Source organism: Chelon labrosus (assembly GCF_963514085.1).
Source record: "Chelon labrosus genome assembly, chromosome: 18".
Lineage (NCBI taxonomy): Eukaryota > Metazoa > Chordata > Actinopteri > Mugiliformes > Mugilidae > Chelon > Chelon labrosus.
In genome coordinates, this window is record NC_140351.1 from 15,903,398 (window position 1) to 15,931,337 (window position 27,940).

Below are 27,940 nucleotides of genomic sequence, written 5' to 3' on the forward strand. Positions count from 1 at the left end.
TTCTTACTATAAACAGACATGGAGCTGATAAATACTGTTTAAAAAAAAGGGTCTGTTTTACTGGCAAATCAGACGCGTTGGAGGCTTTCTACGGCCCTGGTCTGTTCAGACCTGGTGTTAACGTGTGTCCTGAGTGATCACTCGGACTGTGAACCACCTACTCAGCAGACGTCCTCTGCATAAACATACGTTTTGCCTGATTCATTCAGGAAATAAAAAAACACGCAAACACTATTTTGAGTGACGGTCGGAAAAGGCAAAAGACGCGCAAGTGTTCTTTGATAATGAGAGCCTTTTAAAATGATTCTGTCCTTGCAGCACTGTTAGCTAAGTAAATGATAAATCTAAACATAGCTTAAAAATAGAATTGATTATGAGTGGGCTGTGCATAATTCTGTCATAAAAATCGCCGCTGTGTGTCTATATGTCTTTATTTACCTTTATTACCAGATTTAACCAAAGTCAGGGTGAAGATAAATAAATAAATAATAAATAAACACATGTGCTTTCAGCGAATGAGAGACTTTACAGCTTGTTCTTAAATTGGTATCATGTCTCCACGTCCGGACACGCACACAACAAATAGCGGTGACTGTGTGTGTTGTTTGCACAATATTCTACTGCACCCTGAATGATGTCTGTTTTTATTTGCATACAGAGATTATCAGAAGCTTTGTCGGATCTCAAGTGGTCGCTGAAGCCGTACACGTATGCAGGGACGCATTTTAACGCTGGGTGTGAAGACACAGACTTAAATCGGGCCATTTGTGGTCCGATCACTCAGGACGGTTGTCAACACCAGGTCTGAACAGGGGCCTAACTCAGAGTCACTCAATCGCGAAAATGAATGAAATCCACACCTCTGGTTTGTCTCGTCTGCAGTGTGTCACACTGTAATCTCGACTTTGCTGGTGTAATTAAAAACACTTCTGTAACGAGAACAAATGAAAACACACACACGGGACACGTACACACAGTAAAAGAGCATAAAATATGGAGGCTCATCCAGAGCGCTGCGAGGACTGACACTGGGTTACATCATGAACACTTCTGTCTGCAGACTCTTTGAGATGAGAGAAAACACAGAGGTGTGTGAGCAGCCGGCTGAGAGGGAGTCTTTCTAGTATTTACAAAGCAGAACGCATCTGAACACACTCTGTTAATGATGATGTCATTGTGGTCCTGCACAAACGGCCGCATTGCTGCTGCCACGTGAAAACCTGCTTCATTTAGTTCAATTTCAAATCACCGCCTATTCATTACTCACTATAAATGAATTCCATGTAGTTAAGTTAATGTTTTCAGAGGTTCAGCGATGGTTTCACATACACCAACAACACACGCACACACACACACACACACACACAGAGCTCTGAAATCCAGGAGGGCTTTTTCTTAGGTGTTGCGGACCGCCAAGGCCTGTTCCAGCTCCTGTCTCCTCTGCTGGATCTGTCACAGGAAGGGAGGGGTAAAAACTATGAATAATGTTGTGATTATATAGAATTGGAGCTACAGGAAGTGAGTATAAAGCAAATATTAAATACAAAGAGAAGCCATTTCTTCACCTTGCAGTAGAAATAGCGGCTGACAGCCTCTTGAGACCAGGGTTCGTGGTAAAACGCCGCCCTCCTCTCCTCTTCAGGGTTGCCTACTACATCTGTCATTAACTGCAGCCAACAAGAAGGTACAGCCGTCAACAACAGGGCTAATAAACAACCACATATAAAGTATATATATTAAAGGTGTCAGATATGGAATGAATAGACTGAAGATACAGTTTTGTCAGGATGATATAGATTAGGAAGACATCTCTAAAACTGTTTGGTTACAGCCTGTAGGGGGCACTAGCCAGACTTTGGGCTATTACAGCAATAATTAACTGGAGTGCCCAAGAATAATCCAAACTGATGATCACTTCATCAGTTTGCTTTACATTTATCAATGATTGTTTTCTTCGCTGTGCTTAACATGCATGTCAAACACTTGAACTTAAAGCAGTGAGAGGAGTGAGTGCAGTACGTGTGCATATAAATAGTAGTGTAACAGTAGTAACCTTAAGGTCTCGGCTCTGGGATTTGAGCCAGTCCTGGATGTAGCCCTTTGGATCTCTGGAGAAACTGAGCATGAAGTCTCTCTGGATCTTCAGCTGGTTGATGGACTCAATGGTCTCATGGATCTGGAAAATGTACAGACAGGACATCATTTTGTTTTCATTTAGCTTTGAAAAGACGAGGGAACTAAAGCGGACAGATTAAGTGCAGGTTGTAATTATGCAACTGCACTTTCCTTTATGAAAGATGATGTGTGATTGTGCAAGAAAATACAATCTTGCAATGGCAAAATTTCTGGCAAACTCCTACCCATCATTCCTCATGAAGGCAGTTCAATTTCACTTTGAAACAGGATATTTGCAAGTTTTGGAAAGCCTTTGAAAGTCATGAAAAGTCTTTGAAGTTACTGAAAAGTGTTCATTTCAAGGTTTTAGAAACCATTAGACAGTAGCTAGGAAGCTTATAGACTTCAATGGTTTTTCTACTAAGTCACATTTAATTGATTGGTCATATTCCCAGCCCTCATTTTCTCTGCTAGGCCTGTGAAAAATATTGCTTTGTATGTAAAAATAATCTGTATGTAATCTAAACACTGCAGAAACCATGTAAATGCAAATTACATTTATAAAGGTCTAGTGGTGTACAGTATATCTGGTTCTCTGCATGTGTAAAACTATTTCATTTTTTCAGTTGTTGTGCCACAAATGAATGCTTTGCTGGGAAACTACTTGAATAAGAAAACAGCATCCACACATTCAACAAAAGCAGCAATACTTGCTGTCAGTGTTTATTTTGCATCACGTAAAGATGTATTTTTGTGTTGGTTATTTGTCCCACCCTTCCTTCCTGCTCTGCCACATTTAACTCAATCAGGTGTGAAATCCGCTGCAGGCGAACTCCTGCAATAAAGCAGCTCCTCCACTGAATAGTTTACAATAAAACGTGTTGTTAAAAAGGTTTTAACAACTCTGCGTGACACAGAGCGAGGCATGTGGCATATACAGCATCAACGACGGTGGTCTCACCTTGTTGTCGAGTGAGGCAATTTCCTGCTGGTTAGCGGTGGAGAGGAGGAAGCTGCTCATCTGGCTCTTCAGTGGGTCTTCCACCTCCACGTCAATGTCGTAGCAGGCCGTCTTCTTCTGGTCGTTGGGGTCCACGCTGACAGGGATAAAGGGAGAGAATGAGAGAATAAAATAGTAGAAGACAAAAGAACTATAAAATGGTGATTCAGGTAGAAGCAGCCAATGACAATAAATCCTTAAATGAACTCCTGATCGCTGATTAGATGTTTCTTTCTCTGTACTTCCTAATTTAGCAAGAAATCTGTTAATCTGAGTATAATCTACCTGATAACGTGGTTGATGACGATGGGGTCAGGAGGCAGGAGCAGGTTGGTGAGGCGCTGAGGGATCTCAGAGAACTTCAGCCGAGGGCAATCAAAAATCTACAGTGGAAGGAGAAAATAATAACTTTTAAGAAACTAACTTTATGGTATAAATTAAGCTAAGCTAAATTTAGCTAATCTCAGATAAGCTAAAGTAAACTAAACTAAGATAATTACTCTAAAATAAACTCAGTTAAGCTAACATAATTAAACGATATTATACTAAACTAAGCTAAACTGTAAGCAGAACTAAACTAAGTCCTGCTAAAATAAACTCAGCTAAGCTAACCAAACTGAACAAAACTCAGCTAAGCTAAGCTATAAACAAGACAAAATCCTGCTAAAGTAAACTAAACTAAGCAGAGTTAATACAAGCTAAAGTTAAACTAAGCTAAGATAAACTAAACAACAGTTACAAGCTACATTAACGTGATCCAGAGTCCATCTATCATCATGTTGCTCAGGGTGTCTGAGTTAAGTCATATTTCCTGCACCTGCTGGAAGTACTTGTCACAGTTGATGTACTCCTTGTCATGAGAGTCCTGCAGCTTGTTGGTCTTAACATACTGCCACAAAGCCTGGATGATGCACGAGCGAGTCTGAGTGTGAATGCCGAGCAGGCGAGCCAGGCGGGGGTCCAGCTTGAACTGGGGAGGCTGCAAAGATGATAAAATGGCTTCACATCAGCTCAGTCACATTTTACGTCTTTATCATATTTCCCTGGCTCGGGGATTGATGTCAGGTTTGAAATGGAGTCCTGACGATTGGTTATCAGTGATGTGAGGCTGCAGCTTGTCACTAAACTTTCATGGCATGCGTTAGTCACATAGCGATAACAGTCTATTTATTGCAGGCGTCCTCACCTGGTAGTCCAGCATCAGCAGCAGAGTGCAGCGCACGCTCACGTCTCCCGGCCGCTTCACCTGGAAGCCGTCCGTCTCCTGGGTGGTGGCCGTGCGGTGCCACTGAAAGAGCAAACACAGAAACAATACATGTTAACTACACACAACAACAACATCAGTTGCTTTAGTCTTGAGTTGAGCTGAGTAATCTTTGCCAGTTTCACATTTAATTATCTGTTTGTTTCACACCTTTTCATCAAAACCGCAGCTAATTTTCCGTCTTAGAGGCCTCGAAAAATGTCCTCAGTTTCTGTTTTTGAGCAGTGTTGAGTCGACAAGTACACTGATAAAGTTAAAGATTTCAGTATATTTTGTTTCTATCTTGGTTTGACATAGGTGGGCTCAGTGGGGAAAAGATGATTTCACATTTTGGCAACATTAAAATCAAAACCAAAAGAGAGTTCTTGTTAGTTCTTATGACATTTTTTTATCACTTATGTTGGTACGTTGTCAAATTCGGCCACGATAGCTTCGAGGCTAAATGGAGAGCAGTGCTGGTCCACAGTGAAATATCCCCATAAGCATTTGATGGATTCTTGGTAACAAGCACCACCACCACAAAGTTAAACTCTATGGTGAGACTGCTCTGAATCTTGGTAAAAAAAAACTGCTTTCAAGATATTTTGTCCTTATCACATCAAAATGTTGATTTTTATGACCAAACTTGGAAAACTAATAACACTCCCATCAACCATAGCTGTACTCTGTGCTAATTAGCAAATGTTTAACTAAGATGGTGAAAATGATAAACGCTGTTAGCACGTTCATGTTAGCATTCAGCTGAAAGCACTGATAAGCACAGTCTCACAAAGCTGCATTTAAATCCTGCTCTTGCAAAGTGTTACACAAAACCTAAGGGTGTTTTAAACAAACACAACCTACAAGGAGGATACTTTGCACAATTAAAAATGAGCATATACAAAACATAAAATTAATTTCAGTAACATACATCATGAAGAAGAGCTCTAAGTTTGGCAAGAGGCTGAATTTCAGCAAACCAGCCGAGCACAGCATGGTGAGAAAACCAAGATAGCTAAAGGTTAACCATATGGCTGAATGTTATCACGCTCAGGAACACGCAATCAGCGGAGACTCAGAGCGAAATAACAAAACAATTATAAACTAGCCAAATACAGATATCTCTATAAGATTCTGTCTTTTAGTTTATATAGGCCATCTAACCACAGAAGTGACTGACATATTTTTGTTGTCTTAACTGCTGAGAAACGGAATAAAAAAGCACTTTAAAACACTATCTTCAGTACAATGGATTGCAGTAACTTGCCAAGCAATACAGAGTAATGTTTTCCATCGACCAATGGCTGACTCAGAACAGATTAAATACTGACTGTATCTCAAGGTAGAAACAAAATTCCTATGATGGAAAATCACTGAAAGAGAAGCACCTGAGTGCCTGTCTAAAAGGCCCTCTTAAATAGAGGAACCTTGAGAAGTCATAATTTTCTGAAACTCCTAAAGTGTTTCTTTTTTTTTGGTTTTTTTAAATCGGTTTGTGAAAATACACAAAGTGAAGGGCAGCTAATGGCTGGTTTTAATAAGTAAGCAGCTGTTTTCTCCTGCGCTCATATCTGCATGTTTAAACAAGCTTGCATGATGGAAATTCAAAAACCCCTCTTCTTCATAGAAAATCTATTTATCAAAGGTCAGTCCGCTTTCTCAGCCTGTCGCATTTATCCAATGGGGAGATGAAAAGGACCAGGTTAGTTTGCAATGATTGTAGCTTGAGACTTAACCAAACTTCGCAAAATAAAGAATAACCAGCGAACATCTTCTCTGCGTGATCAAGAGGCTGTCATTGATCCTGAACGGTACGGCTGAACAGTCTGATTCACTGGCTTCTGCAGCACGTGGAAGCTTTTTATTACTAATAAATGGCATCACAAATGAAAGCACTGACCCACCAAGTGACGAACAGGTATATTCTTCAGTTGTCAGTGTTGTTTAGAAGAGGTGAAAAGAGAAAATGTACATTAAAGCTACAGTTTAATTTGTTTGGCTTAATTTGACCTTTTGGAAAATTGCACTTAATAGCTTTCTATCTGAAGTTATGTTAAAAGATTGATATTTCTCTGGGGTTTCTTTTCTTAAGCTGAGGTTTACATAGCTTAGCATGAAGACATAATTAACATCCTATATATGTGCTAGTTTAGATGAGTTCGTTTTAGCTAGAGGCATATTAGCTTTTCTAAGTTTAGTTTAGCTTAGACAGTTCATCTTATCTTTGTTTCGTTTCCTTTAGTTTGGATGAGTTTAGCTTTTTGTTTAGTTAGCGTAGCTTATACAGGTTACTAGTTTATCTTAGTTAAGTTTTAGTTTATCTTAGCATATGCTAGTATATCTTAACTTAGCTGAGTTGACTTTAAACTAAACTAAATTTAACCAAGTTTTGTTTATATTAGCTTAATTTAGTTTAAACTAGTTTATTTTATCTTGGTTTTGTTTAGTCAAGTTTTAGTTTTTCTTTATCAACGCTTCTAGCTAGTTTAGTTCAGTTTAGCTTAGCTTAGCTCATAGCAGTTTGTCTTATTTTAGCTTTGTTTTGTTTTAGTTGAGTTTAGTTTAGTTTATATTAGCTTACCTTAGCTTGGATTTGATTTATTGTTATATTATTTTATCTATTTAACCAATATTATCTTATCTTATTTTTTCAGTTTTTGGTTTAACTTAGTATAAATTAATTTCTACGTCATACAAACATCTGGCCGACCCAGCGGGATTACAAGACACTGCTTGTTTATAAGACACGAGTTTTCCGGTTGTACATGTGTAGAATAATGAAATGAACTGTTACACAGCTGCTGTACTGCTGCAGCCTTTTCTCTTTCTTTCTCAACTCAGGCCTTGGTGCATCATCGTTCATTCTTACAAAGTCACAATCTGTCAAAATCAAACGGCACATTAAGCAAATCCGGTTTTCTCCCTCCAGACTGACATTCTGCCAGATGCTGTCTGTTTAATCTTCACTAAAACTGATGTGAAAAAACAATACGCAGTGGTTTGATAGGGGGTTAAGTGCTGAACTATTTCTTGACTTCCTGGAGTCTCTGCTGGCTGTCTGAACTGACCACCTTCTTTCTCTCCTGCCAGCCAAGATAGCCCCTGTACTAATGCTGTATCCTGTATGTCACCACACACACAATAAATTAGCTGTGTGCATTTGCTAACTATAGCTTTCGTCCTCTACAAAGACCCAAGCCACACACTTTCTGAGTTACCCTAAAGGACCTTCAGTGATCCGTTAAAGGTGAAAATCTGCATTTCCTCCTTACAGTTTCATTTCATGATCAAATACTTATTGCTGTAGTGTATCAGCTGCCTAACATGTTTATTTTCAAGCTAAAAAATTAGATAGTGCTGATGACATCGGCTTCTGTTTAATCATCATTCAATCATCTCAATCAAGGTGAAAGGCGTGCAGTTATTTTGTAATTCTTCTGTGCATGGTGTACAGCAGCCATGTTTGCGCTGACCTCGACCAGGTGGTTGTCAGGACCGTACAGGTCTTTGTCCAACTCGATCACCAGGCTCTTAAAGAACGAGGAGAACTTCTTCTTCTGCTTCCCCGGCTGCAGAACAGATAGACAGAATGAAAAAGTCAGTTAATGTCCAAAATATAGGCACATGAAACACCCATTAAGTATATGTACACGTATGACATTTGTCTTTGCTTACTGAAACATTACTCATAGAAAACCTACAAGACACTGAGTGACATCAGAAATAAAATAAGACATTTTCAAGGTCGACTTCCTATTTGTGGTTTGTGAAACCTAAGTGCTGTGAAACACCAGCTTTGCCCTGCATGGCAGAGAATTTTCTCTGCAAAGCTTAAACCACAAAACACATCTACAGTCCCTCAACTGCTTATCAGCATTCATTTATTCATTTATATTCCGAGGCAGTCGATGCTTTTCTGTCCGAAGTCGTTTGAGCACATCATTAGAGAGCGTGACTGTAGGCCATAGATGACCCAGAGTAGCTCCAACATCAAAGAGCAAAAAAAACACTTTTCAGACTAAATGGGAAGATTATAACTAGTTATTTTTTAGAGGACATGCAGCTATTTGACTCACAATGATGACATAACACTACAGTAAACCCTGCAGCGAATCAGCATCACAGAAACTGTACTTTTATTTTTTCAGATAAATCAAATCAGTCCAGTTCAGTCCCAACTAATCTGCACTGTACAGTCCATCCAAATTTTCCAGAATTTAATGAATTTGTCCGTTTCCAGTCTGAGGGAGGAAGTCAACTTCTCCATCAAGTGTAAACTACCCTGTTCTCCGTGCATTTATTTATTTGTCTCCTGGCAATAACATGTGATGATGGGACGTAACCAAAAGACAATGATCTGCTTTTTCTACTCCACAATTTCTCCAACATCTTGTATCTTGATTTGTCTTTTGTGTTGGTGATATAATCTGTCATTCACCCATTTCTCTTCCACTTCTCTCAATTTCTTTTCTCTATTTTTTTGATCAATTAATGGCATGCCACAAAAAACTGTATTTAAAGAGTGATTGCGCTTTCAGCTGACAATATAGCACAGTTTGAATACACTTTCAGTTTTTAAAAAAACTGAATAACCAAACTCACATCATCCAACAACTTCCCCTCTACTCGCAGCTCCCATGACGCAATGCTGCCGTCGGAGTCATCAGCGTCAGGTCTGGCAGGGTTGAAGGTGTTGGAGATGTAAAGCCTCAGTTTACGTTTTTGCTGCTGACACAAGGGCACAACAAACACCACAGTTTAATAGGGAGAAAAGATCTGCAGAGACGCCACAGGAGCCATGATTTCCTCTCGCTACCTTCATTGGTCTCTTCAGTGCTTCTTGGATGTCCACTCGTTTACGCATGATGGTCTGGTCCAGTTTGCGCTCGAATGCCAGCAGATCCATGTAGGCCTGGGACTCCGGGACAAGCTCGCGGATCTGTTCAGGGGAAAGACAATCTTAACGTTAAAATCTTCAGATTAGGCAGAGCTTCACACCCAGATTTAATGAGGCGGATTTTCCTCACATATCTAAATATTACTAAAGAGCTTAAGCAGATAAGCTGCCTATTCTGATGCTTGTAGGGGGTCTTCTGTCTTGTTCCAAGGACATCTCAGCCCCTTACAGTAGGCTACATCCAGTTAGTCATAATTTTTAAAGTCACTATAAGGTTGGGGAGAAACCTTTTATTCTACTCTGTTGAAAAGACTTATTTTGAAAGTGGACACATTTGCAGACTTTAAAGGTTAGCAGTAAGCGCTAATATAGCTAGCTGCTAACATCATTTTAGAACTTGCTAGTTTTTTAGATAACAATGGGTTGTAAAGAGATACAGCTTCCAACATCATCAATGATAATGTAGAGAAAAAAAAAGTTGTGCTAAAGTTAGTGAACCTTAAGGGCTCTACTAGCTTATCGGCTAATGCTAATGTGTCACGCTAATGTAGCTAAGCTCAACAATGGCCTTTGTTACGTTAGCCTACACTGGTGTAAGTTGGAGAAATGGCAAACAGGCTAAATTAGTTAGGCTGTAGATAAAGCTAATGTAGCACTAACATTAATGTTGTAAATTAAATACAAAATACAGCACAGTATACAGTATGCGAGTTACCGAGGTGCAGGAAATCTTTTGCTTTTTTAAAACAAGTTCTCTTGATTAAAAGATTAAGAAAGAAAGAAAGAAAGAAAGACTATTACAGTTACCCAACGTGACAGTCAGAACTTCACAGTAGATGAAAATTATTACAATAACTTAAAAGGAAAAGCAACATTTTCACATCTCACATTTCAAACACTGAAACTGAGAACTATAGAGCATGGTTTTGATTTTTTGTATGAAAATATGTGAATAAATGATTACATATATACACTGTATAACATCACAATGTATAAGCACTTCAAATGTTTTGAATGCAAATATCTTAAAATAATAAGATTATTATTATTAAAACAATTATTAAATAATAAAAATTAATTTAGTGGGGGCAATATTTCCCTCTGTATGTTGTGGAGTAAAAGTATTGTCAATAAATTAAATTGAATTTGGGTAAATTTACTCCTGCTCTCCGGTGTGTCTATTAATGCAGTGGTCCACAGCACCTTCGGGACACTGGGGGATCAAAATGAGATGCAGACTGCGCAGCCAACCAGCCACGGCTCAGACATTACCATACCGATGAAAGTCCTCAGAGCATCAAGGGCTGCTGCTTACCAACCTGTGCACACACACTCTCCCTCCCTCAGCTTTCCTCTTTCATGTTTCTTTCCAAAAGGGCTGCCTTCATTGTTCCCTCTCATTCCTGCTCTATCGCCATCTCACTGTCTGTCACCGGGCCGAGCTGACGGAGAAGTGTGGCAGACATTCCCTGTCCCTGACTCATTATTGTGGAGTGGCGCCCCGGCTATGCCCACTGCTATCTCCCTGTCTGGGTTGTGTTAGGGGGATAAGATCCGAGCCTCACAGTCTCCAGACCTCTAAAGCCTGCATGGAAGCCCTCTGTGTGCTGGCTGGGATGTGGCGAGGTGACGGCGTAGCACTGGGCCAAAAACTGAGACTACGGGATGAAAATCACAACCTCAGCCGGCACAGACTCACCTGTGGCAACGTGGTGATGCTGCTGCCTCTTTCTTTTCTACTTGCGATTGCGTCTCTCATATATCCCGCTGACTAGTCCAATTCAAATCAACGAGCCATCGTCCAAATAACAGAGTGAAACCCTAAAAAAAGCCCTAAAACCTTCTGATCGCCCCCTTCATCCGCTCTCTTCTCATTTGGAAATAAATCATCTGGCCCTCTGCGCCTTCCAAGAACCCCGAACATCAAAAAAAAAAAAAAATGAACAGGATTTTTCCTTTGGTGCACAAAAGATAGAAACACACACACCCACAAACAAAAACAGAGCAACAAAGGTAAAAACATGCAGCCTCACCCTTTGCGGAAGAATCTTGTCTGCCATTTTCCTTCTCTTAGCACTAGAGAGAGGGAGAGAAAGACAGAGAGAAAGAGGAAAAAGAGAGCATGTTACTATGGTGACTGATAGCGTAGCACCCAGGCCATCTGCTAAAATGCTGGGCCATATCCAGCACCCCAGCGTCCCAGCTGTGTGCGTGTGTGTGTGTGTGTCTGTGCATATGTGCGCATATGTGCTCTTGTGTTTGTGTGTTCTCTTGAAATGCAGCGGTCCACCTGGAGAGCGAGAGCCTCTAACAGCCAAAAAAGTGCCACAATAACGCATGTCTTGCCTGACATGAATTCTTGCGCGCGCACACACACACACACACACACACACACACACGCACACAAGCACACACACACTCTACAGAATCACTGTGGCCAATGCTGCAGGAGTCGGATGTTGACAGGATGTGTGTTCAAGAGCATTTAGGAATGCAGCGTCTCAAAGATTTTCTCCCAGGTGAATGTATGAATGTGTGGAATTAATTCCTTTTTTTCTATTGTACTTACCGAGCAAGAACAATAAAACGATCTGTGTCAAGTCGATTCCTTTGTCAAAACTTTCTTACCAGGTTACAAAAACACCACTACAGCTTCCGTCTCTGTTCAAATTTCCTTTCGTATTCAGTGAACATCTGTGGACCCCTGTGATAGGTGGAGCACCCATGTCAGTTCATGCAAGTTGTCGGTGCCTGCAGAAGGACACCGCCTGAAAACAACTAGATGCCACTACACTGCAAAAAGAGCAATAAAAAGGTGGAATAACTCGTCTCAGGATGATTTAAACTTCACATCAAAGGTAAATAATATGACATTCTCTGAGTGAAGCTCCAAAAGATATAAAGATTAGCAGTAGTCCTGTCTTATTCTGTATTGTATTTTGTAAGAAAGGTTTATGTATTTAAAAGAACGTTTAGTTTTGGAAAGCATCTTGATTTGCATTTTTGATGAGAGGATGGATATCGCAGTCATGTCTGTATATAAATACGCACAACCGGGGATTACAAACTGGATACACAGGAAGACAGTTACCCCAGCCGTATTAAAACAAAATCCACCTGCAGGCCACTGGACAGCTTGCTAATTAACTTGTTATGTCTTTGTTGAGACACTGTGGAGCTACTGGGGTGTTGTGTCGGTAAATGCAGCCCCAAGAAGTTGTTGTCTTACACTATTTTGCATTAACCTGTTTAATTAAACTATTCCAACTCGGGCTCAGGAGCAAGCCTCGTGTCATTGTGTTTTCTCATCTATAAAGGTGTATCTAATCCGTCTCTCTCATCCCTCTCTTTTCTTATCTTTCTCCTCCCTCTTTTATCACAGCCAAGGCTTCCTGGATGAGCCTCCACCATTAGTCTCATTCTCTGGGTTCCTCCATGTCTGAAGGCCGTCTTCCATCTTTACATGACTTCGATCATCCTTTCTCTTTGTCTTTCTCATCCCTTCCCTTCAACATCACTCATCTCTTTTCTTCAACCCTCTCAATTAATAAAATTCCTCGAATCAATTAGTTTTTTTTTTGTGAAACTTCATTTATTTCTGTCTATAACTTTCTCACTCTATTTATTCCCGCAGGACAAACTGTATGTATTTAGTACATAATCATTACCTGCAAGTATTTTTCATTTCAGTTTACACTTGATCTATTTTGCTCTTCTGGTTTGACGCCAAACTGCATTTGCAATGACAACAAAGGTGACTCTAATCTCTCTTCATCTCGTGGCAGTAGCCTAATAGTTATTTTAGTGGTACTGATCTTCTGTGCAAGAAAGCGAGTGAGCACGTTTCCCAAAATGTCAAATAAACGTGCCAGTCTAAAATAATTCTTGGTCATCATGACTTTCTATTTGACAGTAGTGGTGGGTGACAAGGATAAAGTTTCCAGGCCTATGTTGAGATTAAGTTTCAGACGTTAGTCTGTAAATAAATGCCCACAATCAAATAATACAACCAAATATTTTGCGGGTATAGATACTATGGCATGTAGTACATATATGTTTACATTTCTATCATATATTTTGTACAACCCTGTTGTAAATACATTTCCTAGATTACAGAATAGTTTGTCTGCTTTTAAAAGAAGTTTTTTTTTTTTTTTTGCAGTGTAGAGAATTTGTCTGTCACAGATCACTTCAACGGTCTGTGAAGCAGTATGTTACATCAGCATGCCAAATACTGAAACAAGCCTGCTGCAAGGAGATCTGAAGGATCCGGGAGTGCATTGAAAAAGGAAAACACAAACAATCTGCCATTTTACACTCTCTTAAAATGGTTTAGGACTGGATTTAAATTTTCTGCTCTGTAGTTGCACAAAAAACTGTTCTCATCATGCCATGCTCCAGCCCAAAGCATGCACCACTACATCTCAGAGGTCTGCTTCTAGGCCTGCACGTATGCTTTGGCCAAAACATTTCATTCAAGGAGTGCTGGGCTCAGAGTCATCGAACGAAAGACATGCAGCAGAATAAACTCCTACTTTGATCCGAGCGTGGGATCTGATTGGGGCTCTCTCATGTCCATCTGCCTCGCCGGCATCTCATTGGCTCCCGGGAATCCAACAGGCTTCCTAAGAGTTGGTGAGGATTTGAAGGTTGTCCGATTAGAGTTGTGGCGAGACACACACTACGTGGCAGCAAGTACGATGTCAAAGGGGAAACACCTGGTGGTTCTGGCTGTTTGTGTGTCTGTACGTGTTGGATGTGTGTTAGGTTCAAGGGTCTGTTAGTAGGTGCAAACTCTAAAACTCAGACAAGGGCAGGCACGGGGATGGGAGTGTAACTGTGTCCATGCATGCACAAAGTGCAGCAGAAGAGGAACTTGGAGGCGTCCTGCTCGTCTGAGGGACACACTCAGTCAACAAAGTTTCTCAGTGAACCAAAACAATCATGCTTCACACAAAGAGACAGACAATACACTGATAATGGGCACACTGTGAACTCGTGGATCACAAGGAAGGGGCGAGTTTACCTCTTTGGTTCAGCTCAAGATGGCTCTGCATATGCATGTAGTTTTGATGCGGTAATGAACATTTGGTGCAGATGAAGACATCATGCATACTCAAATAAAATCGGACGCATTTCTACTGCTAAAAAAAAAAATAGCACTTGACCAGAAAACTCACAGAAAACTGGCCCAACACCAAGAAGCTTGTTTAAGTATTGCATAAACCTCGCAATGTTTCTAAGCAACCTGAGGTGTCCAAGGTAACCGCGAGCAGCGAGGAAACTTAGGTTTCACTTCAAGGACAAAAATCAAAATTAATAGCGAAAACCAAGGTTCAGAAATAATGTGATACTCAAAGGAAATAAAAGATAAAATTGAAAATATAACCAAAGTATGGTAGGCTGTGGTTGAAGCGTGTTTCTCTGGGAAACATTATATCAGATTTAAATCTTTTTTATGGCTGCAAGGTGTTAAATTCACTTGCCGTTTCAAGTCTTCATCCTGGTGTTACCTTACAAATATAGTTTGAGCCTGTGATGATGAGACGACGGCCATTTTTGAGGACACGTTCAAAGCAGTGGCGACCAGCAGCTACAGTCAGAGCAGGGCATCACATCACATTGTAGTAGGCCGAGAGTCTGTTGCTAGGAAACTCCTAGATTTGGGTGATGTGATCAATCGATTTCAAAATAACCCAAAAAAAAAAATGTTTCACCTTCATCCTTTGTGAGAAAATAAAAACGAAAGCATGAAAACACTTAATTATTCGCTTGGCATACAAACAATCCAAAGTCTAGTTTGTATGAAAATGTAATGAGAAAAGCTAATCACTGCAGTTAAAAGGAGCTTTTTAGAAATGTTTACATCATCACTTCTGCAAATAAGCATATTTTAACTCTTTTTAAGATGATTTTTAATCATTACAATCCATATTTCTTTTAATCTTTTGGATGTAGACATTTTTTATACTACCAATCTATACCAGAAGATATCCAACATGCAAAGCTAAAACTAAGGTAATTGGAGTTGTTGAGGACACCGCCAGGTTAATTTGAGCATCATACTCTGATTCAGGCGACTATTGGGTTGTAAACAAACCCAAGTTATGCAAGTTTTAGATGTGCACCACCCACAAATACTTCTAATAAAAACCTAAAATCTCCAGCGGTCGTTTAGTACCAAAGACACTTGGATGAGTGGCGAGACAACTTTAAGGAAACAAACCAGAACATATGTTTTGAAATAAACAGATGCTGCCCAACCAATATGTTTTCTTTTAACATAATGAGAAAATGTTTATCAGTTAATGTAAATTCTGGCACCCGGTGTCCTGTGCTAGTACCCACCATCCAAACCACCTACCTGCCTGTGAGTTATGTACAATAGAGCTTCTACCGCAAAACACATTAAGGAAAATAAATGAGTATTTATGCCTTTTTATGCAAATTGAGCCAGGAGTAAATCCTATTTTTAGCAGCAGCATCGCATAGGACTGCGTTAGTTCTTTGGGGTGAGTCTAGCTGGGACCATAAGGTCTCAATGACACCGCAGACAGGTGGCCCGTCCTCATCTGGCAGCAGCATGAGGTCTGAGCTGGATGGAGGAGCTGGAGCACGTTTGCCAGAGGACGCACACTTTCACAAAGCAACAGAGAGCGAAAGAGACAAAGACACCTGGACAGGTCACCCTGGACCATCGATCAGAGCCTCCACAGCTGCTCTGGGGGTTGAGGCCCTGACGCAGAACAACATTTCCCCTGACCTGTTCGACAAGCCTGCTTAATTGTAAGTGGATCAATCGTGCTGCGGATAGAGAGAGAATGAAACTGAGAGGTCCACTGAGTGTGCAAATCGATCGCCTTTCTAATGACCACACCTGTCACACACTCCTCTCCTTACATACATTCAGCCACTGTGTGTGTTTGCAGATGGTAATAGTTGACAACAGATAGTGTAACAATAAGCCAAAGCGAGAGCTAGAGTCTGAACATCTGCTGACAGATGTGCGGACGCCACGTATACATGAGGTGGTAAAAATTAGGCTACGAAGATGCTGAAGGCTCATAAAGGTCAAACAGAGAGCAAACATTCAGGCGGAGCAGAGACTGAGATAGAAAGAGTGGATGAAACAAAGCAGTGTGCAAGGCAAGAGATGCAGTGAAGGTGAGTAGTGGGAGAGAGGCAAAGTGCAAGGTGGTGAACAGAACACAGAAACCAGAATGAAAGCTAAAATGAGACACTCAAAGGTCGTAGTTTCACTTTTCATCTGTGTGAATTTTTTAGATCTGATTTCAGCAGTTTGAATGTGTAAATAAAACCACTGTGTACGTCTATACTTTAAATTATTTTATCACTTCAAAGTCAAAAAGGGAAAGTATTAAGGCCAAACTCAGAAGTAGTTTATTCTATACTGAGGCTGTCAAAATTAACTCATGAATTTAGAAAGAAAAGAGAAGTTTGAATGGCACGTAAAGTTAAAAAAATATCTCTTTGTGGCACATTTAGTCATATAAAGAGGCAACTATGGACAATCACATAATGAATCACAATTAACATTTATATCAGATATAGATGAAAGCCCTAGTTTATATATAACATTAAAGATAAAATTCAGACGAATTCAACAGATTCTGGAAAACATGTAGCACAAAACGAGGCGTACTTATGGACCTTTTATTTTTAAATTAATGTGAATATATGTTTATTTTTCGTCTTTGTCATGTTTGCTTGTTTTGTCTTTAATGAAAAGAGAATTTAAATAAAATGGATTGATAGAAATCTCCTTACCCTAACGATGGGGAAACAGTGGATATGTGGGCTAAGCTAACAGTGAAGCTCTGAGGCAATAGCTGTTGGTCCTCTAGTCCATCTCAATAAAAGACATTCAGAAATTTGAATCCCTAAATGTTTCTAGCTCCATCATTAGATCAAATCTTGTCCTATACCTACAAATGCTCAGTTGTTCTTCATGTGTGTTCAGGAAAACTCAAATAAATCTAGTTATCTTTCTTTTATGTGTCAGAATTTCCTCCAACTAAACAAGGAGAAAACTGAAGTGATTGTCTTTGGTAGCAAAAAGGATAGGCTTGAACTAACAACATCACTCTCTAACAAGGGATTCCAGGTTAAGACCACTGTTAAAAACCTTGGAGTCCAAATTGACAGTGACCTCACATTTAACAACTACATCAAGTCAGTTTCTAAATCGGCTTTCTATCATTTAAAAAATATCTCAAAATTAAGAAGTCTCATGACAAAATCGGATCTGGAGAAATTCATTCATGCCTTTATATCCAACAAGCTTGACTACTGTAATGGTCTTCTTACAGGCCTACCCAAGAAAAACATCAGGCAGCTCCAGCTGATCCAGAACGCAGCTGCAAGAGTCCTTATAGGAGCAAAGAGGTCAGACCACGTCACACCTCTACTTAAAACTCTACACTGGCTACCAGTCAGTCAAAGAATAGATTTTAAAGTACTGCTCCTTGTTTTTAAATCATTAAATGGGAGGGGGCCCACTTATCTTGTAGACCTCCTTCAATATTACACCCCCTCTAGACCCCTTAGATCCCAAGACAGACTGCTTTTATCAAAACCAACTGTCAGAACCAAAAGTGGTGAAGCCGCCTTTAGTTTTTATGCTACTCAGCTGTGGAACCAGCTTCCCATTTTAATTAGAACTGCACCCTCAATTGATTGCTTTAAAACCAGAATCAAGACCCATCTTTTTTCTGTTGCTTTTTCTTAAATCATCTTTCTGTTTCATCTGTTTTTAGTCTTTTTAGTCTTTTTATTTCTTTTTAATTTTAATTTTCACCTAGTGACTGGTACTTGTGTCTGTGAATCAATGTGCATTCTTCATTTTATTTGTGTAAAAGCACTTTGGGCTGCCTTTGGTATGAAATGTGCTATATAAATAAAATTGCCTTGCCTTGCCTTTTAGGTTGGTTTTTAGATACACCATGACCTGGACGACTGACGTGACATATTTTAGCACTAATTAGCGAATGCTAATGCTAACACACTAAATTAGGATGGTGAACTTGCTAAACATGCTAGATGCTACACATGTCAGCATATTAGCATTTAGCTCAACTGTTTGCTGCTTATTTATTAAAATAATCAAATTGTTGTCAGCTAATCGTATTACCCGAGGTATATATGTGTGGTTTATTTGTGTTTGTACTGGCACAAATACTAACACAAACGTGACTTGACAGAAAATAGTAAACATCAGGATTTCATTTCCATGCCTATATAGTGGAGTAATATGAGATTTTAGTTTCATCCAGATTAAAGCTGAAAGTGGAACCACAGCCCTTGTTGTCTAATTGAGCTCATAGTTCACAAAAAAAGCAGACACACAAACACCGTATTGGAGCCATGCAGTGTTTTGGTAGGACGTCGACTGGATTCAGACTCACTTCCTGGCGCGGTTCTGGGCGGCCTGTTGCTGCTGCTGTTGCTGCTGCTGCTGCTGCGGCTGGACCTGCTGGGAGGGGGCAGGCCTCTTACGACTGGGCTCCATCACCGGGGTGGGCAGGCCGGGCCGCACCGCTGGGCTACCTCCGTAGGGCGGGCCGGGGGGGCCCATGGGAGCTCCCTGGTGGGGCATCCTCGCTCCAGACGGCATGCCAGGACGCTGGGATTGGGAAGAAGACAAGGAGAGAGGTCACATATGTAGAAAATAACCACAGAGGAGACACTGGATCAATTACAACTTTTCTAAAGTGGCTCAAAGGTGGGATTGAAGGTCATTTGTTGGACAAAATCTTGAATTAGAAGCTGTAACAAAGAGATCCAGCCATACCATAGTGCCAGATGCCACACATCTGGCCTTTAAAAACTCACACTATTACACAGTTTGCTCTTCCATGATCTTCTGAAACCTTTCTTTGATCGAACAACAACAGCAGCTTTGCGCAATTAAGTGAAATGTTTCCGTCCTGGGACTGTCCTATGGCGTTTTAACGCTTGAGCCCTAAAAGAGTCAGCAGAGTAAATCTGATAAATCATTTACTTTTATAATAATCTGACTCTTGAGCAGTGAACCGCCTTATTTTGTCATGTTTAATGATAATTTCCACAAAACGCTCGACACAACAGCAGCTGTACTGAGAACAAACACAAACGTCTTGTTTTTGGCTGGAAATTAGACTAAATGGAGGTTATTCACAGCACGTACACTCTGTCACACACACACACACACATACAAGTCTCCTAAACAATGCAAACAGTGTGAGCGCCCAGAGTCCCACACTGCCGCCCTGACGCCTGGGAACAACTGGCAAACTCTCACCTGTGCTTGTCACTCCCATGGCAACAGCTGCCTCCCGCCTCAGTTTATTGTTTGAAGGCAAGCAGGGGTTTGTGTGAAAGAAAGAAAACGTCTGACTCCTTCCAGATCACAGACCTCCGAGTGTCGGCAAAGGACTCAACCACAACCCATACCTTCAATATAACCAATCTTTGAATTAAAATTAACAGTAACTCGGTGTGTAAATACTCCACATGTGAGCAAAAAGTCCTGCATCTAAACTATTAATTCACATTTTCATCTATTTAGTATATAAAAGAAAATAAATACAACTACTACTCCTCTCCACAAATGTTTGGTCCTTTAGAAATGTCTTGTTAGGAGTGTAATCTGATCCTGACCACTTCAAGAGTTTCTCTTTAGCCAATAATTCCCAAGTCCACAGTCATTCATCTCGTCAATCTTTAGATCGTCGTCCTTGCTGTTACTGGCTGAGGTCAAAAGATGCTTAAAATATTATTTTATCTGCTTTTTCTCATCTACCTGTCCACATATCCATGATAGTGACGTACAGGTGTAGAGACTGCACTTGGCTCTAATTTTCTTACTACTGAGTCTGCCGTCAGTCTTATGTAGTTGTCATATAGTTGTGTATATTCATTTTGTCTTCTCAATCAAATTATGAATTTTTAAATGCATTAAGATGGAGGCTTCAAAAAATCCAAATTGGTTTATCTGCCTCTCCCTGCTCTCAAACCTGTAATATCTAAATAAACAAATATTTGACAGTTGGCATCTTCACAAGGTAACAGTGACGCGGATATTTGTGATTATTTGACTAATTAGTAATAACCACCACTAGCGCTAAAGCTGAGCTACAATATTCACTTTTTGTCTTTGTATGAAAAGCGTCAAGGCCACTGCAGCTGTGTCCAAATTCATTCCTCTTTATGCTGTATTTACCGATTTACTGAATTCATACACCAAAGAGTGCCCAAAAAAAGTTGTGGATGCTCAACAGAGAATGACAACGTTTAAGTCACACCAATAGTCATTTCAGCATCTGTAAAATGTGTTGCATTGCTAGCAGAAAGTTGTGCACATGCTTTCTGACTAAAAATAACCCGATTTTCTTTTGTAATTACTCACAATTCACACCTTACACAAGAAGGAAATAAATCGTATTAGTCCATGCTTAGTTCATGTTCAGGAAAGCGAAGGTGAAAAGGACTTTTTCCCCTCAGAGGACGACTGTTGAGCAGCTCGATCGATACAATGCATCATATTTATTTATGAGCTCATCACAAGTGTGTATAAAAATCTAAAACTGCAAGTGTAGCCGTCAAACAAAAGAGTACAACACATGCCTCAAACTAGATATGAAGGAGCATAAATTAGAATTAAATGGAAATATGGAGGTGGAGGGGAAGAAGGTGGATTTTTAAAGCATATTTTTAAAGTCTTATTTTAGATGTAAAGCGCATGCTTTTGTGTAAATCTGTTGACACTGTGAGCACAAATTGATCCAAAAATATAAAAATCCTTGTCACATTTTTTAATTCTTCTCCATCTTTCTATCATTCAAAAGAGCAAATATGGCGTTACATGTGTGCCTCATTACTGAGCGCGGAGGCACATTTCCAGCAAAGCTAAGCCGTTGTCGCTGTAGCAAACACGTAAATATGTTTGCTGAGGACAGAACGGGTACTTGTTTATTTGAATTATTCTTTCATTCACGTGTGCTGGCATTTTTCTAACATTTGTCACCTCTGCATGCGCACTACTGCACGTACATATCCGAGGTGATCTTTAGACCGTCCACAAACACTCTGAAAACAAACAGAGAGCCCAGGTAATAAATAGTTGACAGAAAACTAGACATTAAATTGTCTCACGATGCAGATGCGTGGGGGGAGGATTTAATACCTCTAAACAGATCATGACAGAATACGAAAGGCTGACGCATTATGTGCCCTTTGAAACGGCCCAAGCAGAGATCCCGTGATAAGAAGCCAGAGCAGACGCTGCTGTCACTCCAGCTAGGAGTTTGACAGGGGGGATGGGATTTAGGGAGGGTCACAGGGTCTCAAACAGGAGAGGATAAAACAACATATGGTCAGGACCTCCAGCTCCAACGTTGCCACTTTGTGCAGCCTTACAACACCTCCTTGTTTTTACTCAGTAACACCCAAACAGACATCAGGCAGACCCACCCAGACACACTGACTGCTGCTGCTACAACCGGCTGTCTGGAGAATTTGAGCCTTCCAGATAACAGATACAAACCATAGCTGGATAATGTAAATCCACACACACACACACACACACACACACACACACACACACACACAATGAGTAGTACTCTATAATCTGACCTGCTGAACAGACTCCAACACTCTGCCCGGAGCTCTGCCAGCCAGCCAGGCAGCAATCGAATCTGCCATGTGGATGGATATCTGAGAAGTGTGTTGGCATCTTTGGGAAAGCTGGAGGGATTTGAGGAGGCCAAACTTAACCCACACCGAACTAAACATATAAATCTGTGGGTTGCTACACGCAGGGTCCCTCACAGGCCTCGATTGGAGCCATGAACTCGATTAAACACTGAGGACGAGGAACATGGGGCTGGTTATGATATATGTTAGAAGATATTCACCACACAGTGACAAACTTCATCCGTATTTTTATTCTGCTGCCTCATACTTCACTTAATCTTACAGTGGATATGACAAATAACATTGTAGCTGGTTCAAACACTGCTTCAAGATTTTAATCTTATTCTTAAACCCACTGGCAGAATGAAGGTTTCCTCTTATAAAACATGATTTATATACTGCAATAAACACGTAGTTGATTATTTCATCAACTTATTTTGGATTCTGGGCAAAGGTGTACATGAAGAGGCTGAAACCACAATGCAGACCCAGAAGAACACGTTTCAATCTGCGGTTTAGGACCGTGAGATGAATTCAAGGGGCGGTTAGTTGATTAAAACTGCAAAATTGTTGATTTTTTTTAGATTTGATGGTAACTTCAGCATTTCTTTGTGTCAAACCACATGATTTCTTTTCATAATAAAGACCACAAATACTCAATTAGTTGATTGACAGAACAGTAATTGATGGCTTCACTTATTTTACAAGTATATCTGGTCAAATCATTGCTAATGGACAGTTCTGTTTAAATATTGCTTAAATATTAGCTCTAATTCAGCGTTGGTTGACTTTAGATTGACACTAACAAATGAAGGTTTCGCGTTACACATATTCTCTCCAATTAAGAATGACAATGGATAAGCGTTAATTTGATTATTTTATATGCAGCTGTCTTAACATTTGCTGAAGATAATAAGAGCCGAAGCAGTTAAACAAGTCATTAACTGTCGCGTAGTCACGCTCTAGTTTCGGTTTCTTAACTGTGAGAATTTTCTTTCCATTTATTTATTTATTATACATGTTCAACTGTGTCAGAAAACCACCAAATATTCACATTTAAGTGGCTTGACAACAATTATTTTACATTTTCAGGTAAAAAAAAATACTAACGCGAGTGTTTGATTTACAGTTGGACCACGAATTGATTGAACGACCAATCGTTGCAGCTCTAGTTCAAGGGAACGTACAAACAGAAGTAGGGACGCATTTAATCTTCTGTTTGTCTTCACGTCAGATGTCATGTCAAATGTCAAGATGACAGTGTAAAATTATACTGCACCAAGTATCCAACAGTGGGCTAAATCTTGCTTCAATTACAAGTTCAACACTGGCATTACCTTGTTTCTGTCCGTGTAAAACGCAGTAGTTTCAATAAAATCTGAATCATGGCAAGGTCTGTGGATCATCCAGGGCAACCGGGACATTGCGTTTGTGAAGTCAAGTGGTCATTATTTAAATTTCACTTCTCACAGACACATTTCTTTCTCATTTGCTGTGTTTGAGTAGAGGCTGAGATGTCAAAAAGTTATTTCACAAACTAAAATCATATGGCAAGATCATACGTTTTTATGTAATTTGGTAAAGAGAAAGGTGACGGTAACATTTTCTGTTGTGCAAAAACACACCCTGAACGTACGGACGACAAAAGCCACAGTGTGTCGTATTATGTTTTGGCTTATCGGGGTTTCCCACGCAGAGCGCTGGAAGGATTTTCCCTTCACCGCGGCCATCGCTGACCTCCACACACACTCACGAGCCAGAGAAGTAACACAGCAGGGGGAGGTAAGGCAGATAATGAGAGAGAAAGGAGGAAGAGACTTCACTGCACCCATCAAAACCAGAGATCGGGCAGGAACACGCCGACCTTCAGTAGCCACAACTATGGCTGTCTACACCGTATTTATATGTGCTTCATGTATGTAAACACATCTGTGCTTGTGTGTCTTTGTCTATCGAAAAACTAACTTTGCTGTGTTTGAAGGGGGAAGGAGACGTCATCGCTCGCCACAAGCTAACAAACTGCACCAAATCAACCCCATATCCCACAGTATAAATATTTCTCCTTTCTGCAGTATACACACAGAGGAACCTGCCGCAACTATTACAACAGGACTTTTCCATCTTGAAATGTGGGCGAAAGAGAGAAAGAGCGAGAGAGAAGAGAAAGAAGAGAAAGAGAGGAGGGGGGAGAGAGAGAGGTACGCATGAGAGAAAATAAGCAGAGGGAAATATTTGGCTTGGAGCAGCCAGAGCCTCATCAAGGTTAATTGGTCTGTTGAGAGGACACGCTCATCTGGCTCATCAATCACCTGCTCCATTGTTTCCTAAAGTCTGTCTCTGTGCGCAGGGCTTCACCGCTGAAGCCCCTGTAATGACCGCTCCTGTCACAGACACAATACCTCATCTTGTTTCAGTGTATAAATCCAGCGGGTGTCACCGCGCCCGCCATCAGCACTGATTAAAATGGAGTTAAAACCAGAAGTCAGACTTTAAGATGTTAAAAAAAAAAAAAAAAAAAAAGTCTTTTTGACCTTCTCTGTGTTCTTGGGGGTTTTCTGAAGGGGTTCAGGATGAGTGCAGAAGTGAAATGTAGTTCAACATAAAATATCAACAGCATGAAATTACTATTTATGACAGAAAATGAGGCCATTAGTGATTACTTCCTCTATTGTTTCAAAAATAGAGCCAAATACTAAAAATATTCTGCTAACTCCTGAAGAAAACCAGCTTATACTCAACTTTGAAAAGCCAGAACCTAGCTTAGCGTAGCAAGACTCAACATTAATCAGCATGAGTCTGGAAATGCATCATTCAAATTTCATTATCAGGCGTCTTTCAACTCATATGGCCCAAAAACACCACTGCACACAAGTGGATTGTCCTACAACCAGTCAGAGAAGCTACTGTGACGTACACTTCTTGACACCTAAATTGCGGTTAACTCTTCATCCTTGAGTCATTTTGCAATTTGAATATCTTTTACAACAGACATCTCACTTCTCCAACAGCAGCCATCTTGCTCTAAACAAAATCCCCTCCATGGCGCTCAGATGATGTTTATGTCTGTATGGACGGTTTGGGCTTCTGTGTCAATTTGACGCCGTAGCTACTCCGACATCCCAGACCCTAACACCGTAGCCTGACGTGCAACTCCCCAGAAATGTAACTACGCGTCGCAGCAACGCAGACCGCAAGAGCGTTGATTGGTCCGCTTGCTAGTAGCATGTTTCCGCTTTAGCATTTCCAGCTGCTCCTCCATCTCCGTAATTTTCAAATCAATTGTTTTGGATCAACATAGATGGAACACGTTGAGGAAAGGAAGTTGAAAGCGAAGCAGGAAGTAGAAACAAAAATGAACCAGATTGGCAAAAAAAGGCACAGCGGCAACTAGCGTTTGGGTGGCGTTTTTAAAGAGGGAGCCAGACCGACGAGCGCACAAGTATAAATGGCTCACAGCAGCATCCGCTACATGCGTAAGTTACAGCGTCTATGTCCTGCAGTACTTTAAATGAGCCTTAAACCTACCCAAATGATGGCCCTACAGATCTTCACTAGGAATAATTCTGCCTCCAGACCAAAATACCGACTAAAATTTGGATTCCAGCCGCGACAAAACTAATCACAACGTAACTTACTGATCCTCAAAAGAAAAAGAAATTAATCGACATTATTTCCATTTATCGTTCAAACTCTAGAGCACTCTAGGGCCTCCACAAGATGACTGTGAAGGATTTCTGTGATTGAATAAAACAAAACTCAAACCCTCCTCCCTCGAATTCAGACTTTTCTCTAAACAACATTCTTCTTCTTCTTTTACTGTCTTATTTCTTTTGAAAGAGGCACCATAGAAACCATCATTCTTCAGCTGAACAAATAAATACCACAAAGTCTTTTTCATCTTCTCGTTAAAGGAAGCAAAGTCCTATTTTAGATTCAGGGCAAAGGTGTTCGACTTAATGAAGAAGCTGAAACCACAGATGCAGCTCCAGAATTACGAGCACATTTATGACGAAAGAACGCGTTCCAACGTACGGTTTAGGGCCCCGAATGCGGTCACAAGATGAATCCGAGTTGTCGCTAGATTTTTTTTGCAAATTTTATGGTAATTTTTGCTTTTTTGTGTGTTAGACTGCATGCTTTTATCTCATCAGATCAATATAAAAAACCACAAATCATATTGTTGGATAAAAGAGTTAAACTATTAAACATTTTGTCACATGTTGCAAAAGTGTTTAAAGAAAAAAAAAAAGCTACAAATTCTTCAATTCCAACGTAACGAGTTTGAAGATTTCATTACTTAAATGATCCGACATTAGACACATGAAGGTGTCACCTTGAGCTTTGAGAAGTAGACATTTTCTAAATAACTGTTCAAAGTAATAACTTGCAGATTAAGAGATAATTAAATTTAATGAGTTGCTCTAAAAATTTAATTCAAAGGGGGGAAAGCATTCCTTAATCTACATGAGATACACAATCACATGGCTTCATTTAAGGGGTCACAAGCACTGAACGTTTGGAAACATCACCATAAACCTCCAGTTTATTTGCACACTTCAAAGTCAAACGTGCTAAAAGGCTCCAACGGAGATTTTTGCAACATCCTCAACCCTCATAATCCATTCATCTCGTCACTAAAAGGAGCCGTCGCTGTGGTCCATGTGCCGTTACTAATGTGCCATATGAGGCTTATGGTAACAGTTGCCTAACCTCTAACCACGAGCAACACTTGACTTGACATTTCATGCTAGCTCCACATGAATGGGCTGATTGTTCTGCATGATTTCCAGGATTGGCAGCCTGCCTCGGCTCCATCTACGATACTACGTCCGCTTGTCTCGTGACCTTACAGGTTTGACTCCTTCCACCAGCCAACAGCACGCCGCCTGGAAGGCTACTCTGACTCTGTTGTTTTGAGTGGACTCGTCATTTCCCCCCTCTGTCTGTGTGTGACTCCCAGGGAAGCATGCTCAGTGCGCTCCTCTGTTAGCCAAAGGGGGAGCTGGCTGCTTTTTCTGCCTCTGCTGCTGCTCAGCTTCTCTTTCTACAATTATCCCGTTTCGCCTCGTGTTTAGAAATCCTCTGCTCCCCATCCTTCTCCTGCTCAGCCCCATCCATCCACGCTGCTCCACTTCTTGTTCTCTCCAGCCACCTCCTAACAGGCTGGGATCCAGGGGGCTGGAAATAACCTTCACATGGCCAGCTTTACCCAGCTATCTCTCACACACAGACCGCTGCCGCTGCAACACACACACACAAAACACACACACACACACAGATGCATGCCAGAGCCCAGCTCCCTTCACGGGAATGACGGACAGCGCCACTCACCACTCCATGGACCAGGAACTCAAACAGTTTGCTCTTGGTGGCTTTCCTGGCTCCCCCCGCCGTCTCCTCCGTAGCCATTTGCTTAGTCCCCTCCGTTCACCCTGCTACGTCTCCCCTCTCCTTCTTTTGTCTTTCCCTCTCCCTTCACCCAGCCTCCTGTTCCCCTCCCCTGCTCCACTTTCCTTCTCTTTGTGCTCTCCTTTTCAGCACTGCCTGTCCCTGACTCTCCTTCTCGCCGTCTCTCTCTTCCCTCCCTCTCCCTCTATTTTGAATGTGCAGCAGCCCTGCCGAGTCTCTCACTGTGTCTAGCTCACTTTTTAGTTGAGCTGCCTTTCAGGAGCCCGGCACGTCGCTTGGAGGTGGAGTGGGGGGGGGTGGTGGGTGGGTGGGGGGGGGGCTGTGCGGGGGTCTGGCAGGGGGGTTTCAGCCAGCCCACCCAGCCGCTCCCCCGCACAGCTGTTGCATTCCATTGGTAGATAAGGGCATGCGGGGCGGCGAGGCTGCCGTTTGGTCTGAACGGGGGCTGGGAAGGCTAGAAATCAGTTAGCCATTCCTCTGCTGCAGCTTCCCCCTGGTGACCAACTATTACCAACCCAGAGGCCACGGTGGGCTCACACGGAGCTCCGAGCCTGGGCTCATTCTCAAAAAAGGACATCGGCTC

General features: G+C 41.1%; 1 protein-coding gene across 1 annotated transcript; it reads right to left on the minus strand.

Moving 5' to 3' along the window:
* Positions 1–623: 623 nt before the first annotated feature.
* smarcd3b (SWI/SNF related BAF chromatin remodeling complex subunit D3b) lies at positions 624–27,613 on the minus strand. Its single transcript, XM_084565995.1, has 13 exons — positions 27,280–27,613; positions 18,681–18,898; positions 11,289–11,331; positions 9,175–9,297; positions 8,961–9,083; positions 7,832–7,927; positions 4,302–4,403; positions 3,933–4,094; positions 3,401–3,498; positions 3,077–3,212; positions 2,054–2,176; positions 1,566–1,667; positions 624–1,449 (listed from the first exon to the last, which is right to left on the minus strand). Exons 1-13 carry the CDS (start codon positions 27,355–27,357, stop codon positions 1,396–1,398), a joined length of 1,458 nt encoding a protein of 485 aa, XP_084422121.1. The 5' UTR covers positions 27,358–27,613; the 3' UTR covers positions 624–1,395.
* Positions 27,614–27,940: the final 327 nt, after the last annotated feature.

What these genes read in the sequence shown, in the direction of transcription:
- smarcd3b (XM_084565995.1), bottom strand. Translation starts at nt 27,357, where the DNA reads ATGGCTACGGAGGAGACGGCGGGGGGAGCCAGGAAAGCCACCAAGAGC. An exon ending in GTCATCAACCACGTTATCAG is followed by an intron (nt 3,213 to 3,400) that starts GTAGATTATACT and finishes TATCCCTGTCAG; the next exon opens with CGTGGACCCCAACGACCAGA. An exon ending in CCCAGAGCCGAGACCTTAAG is followed by an intron (nt 1,668 to 2,053) that starts GTTACTACTGTT and finishes TGTTGGCTGCAG; the next exon opens with TTAATGACAGATGTAGTAGG.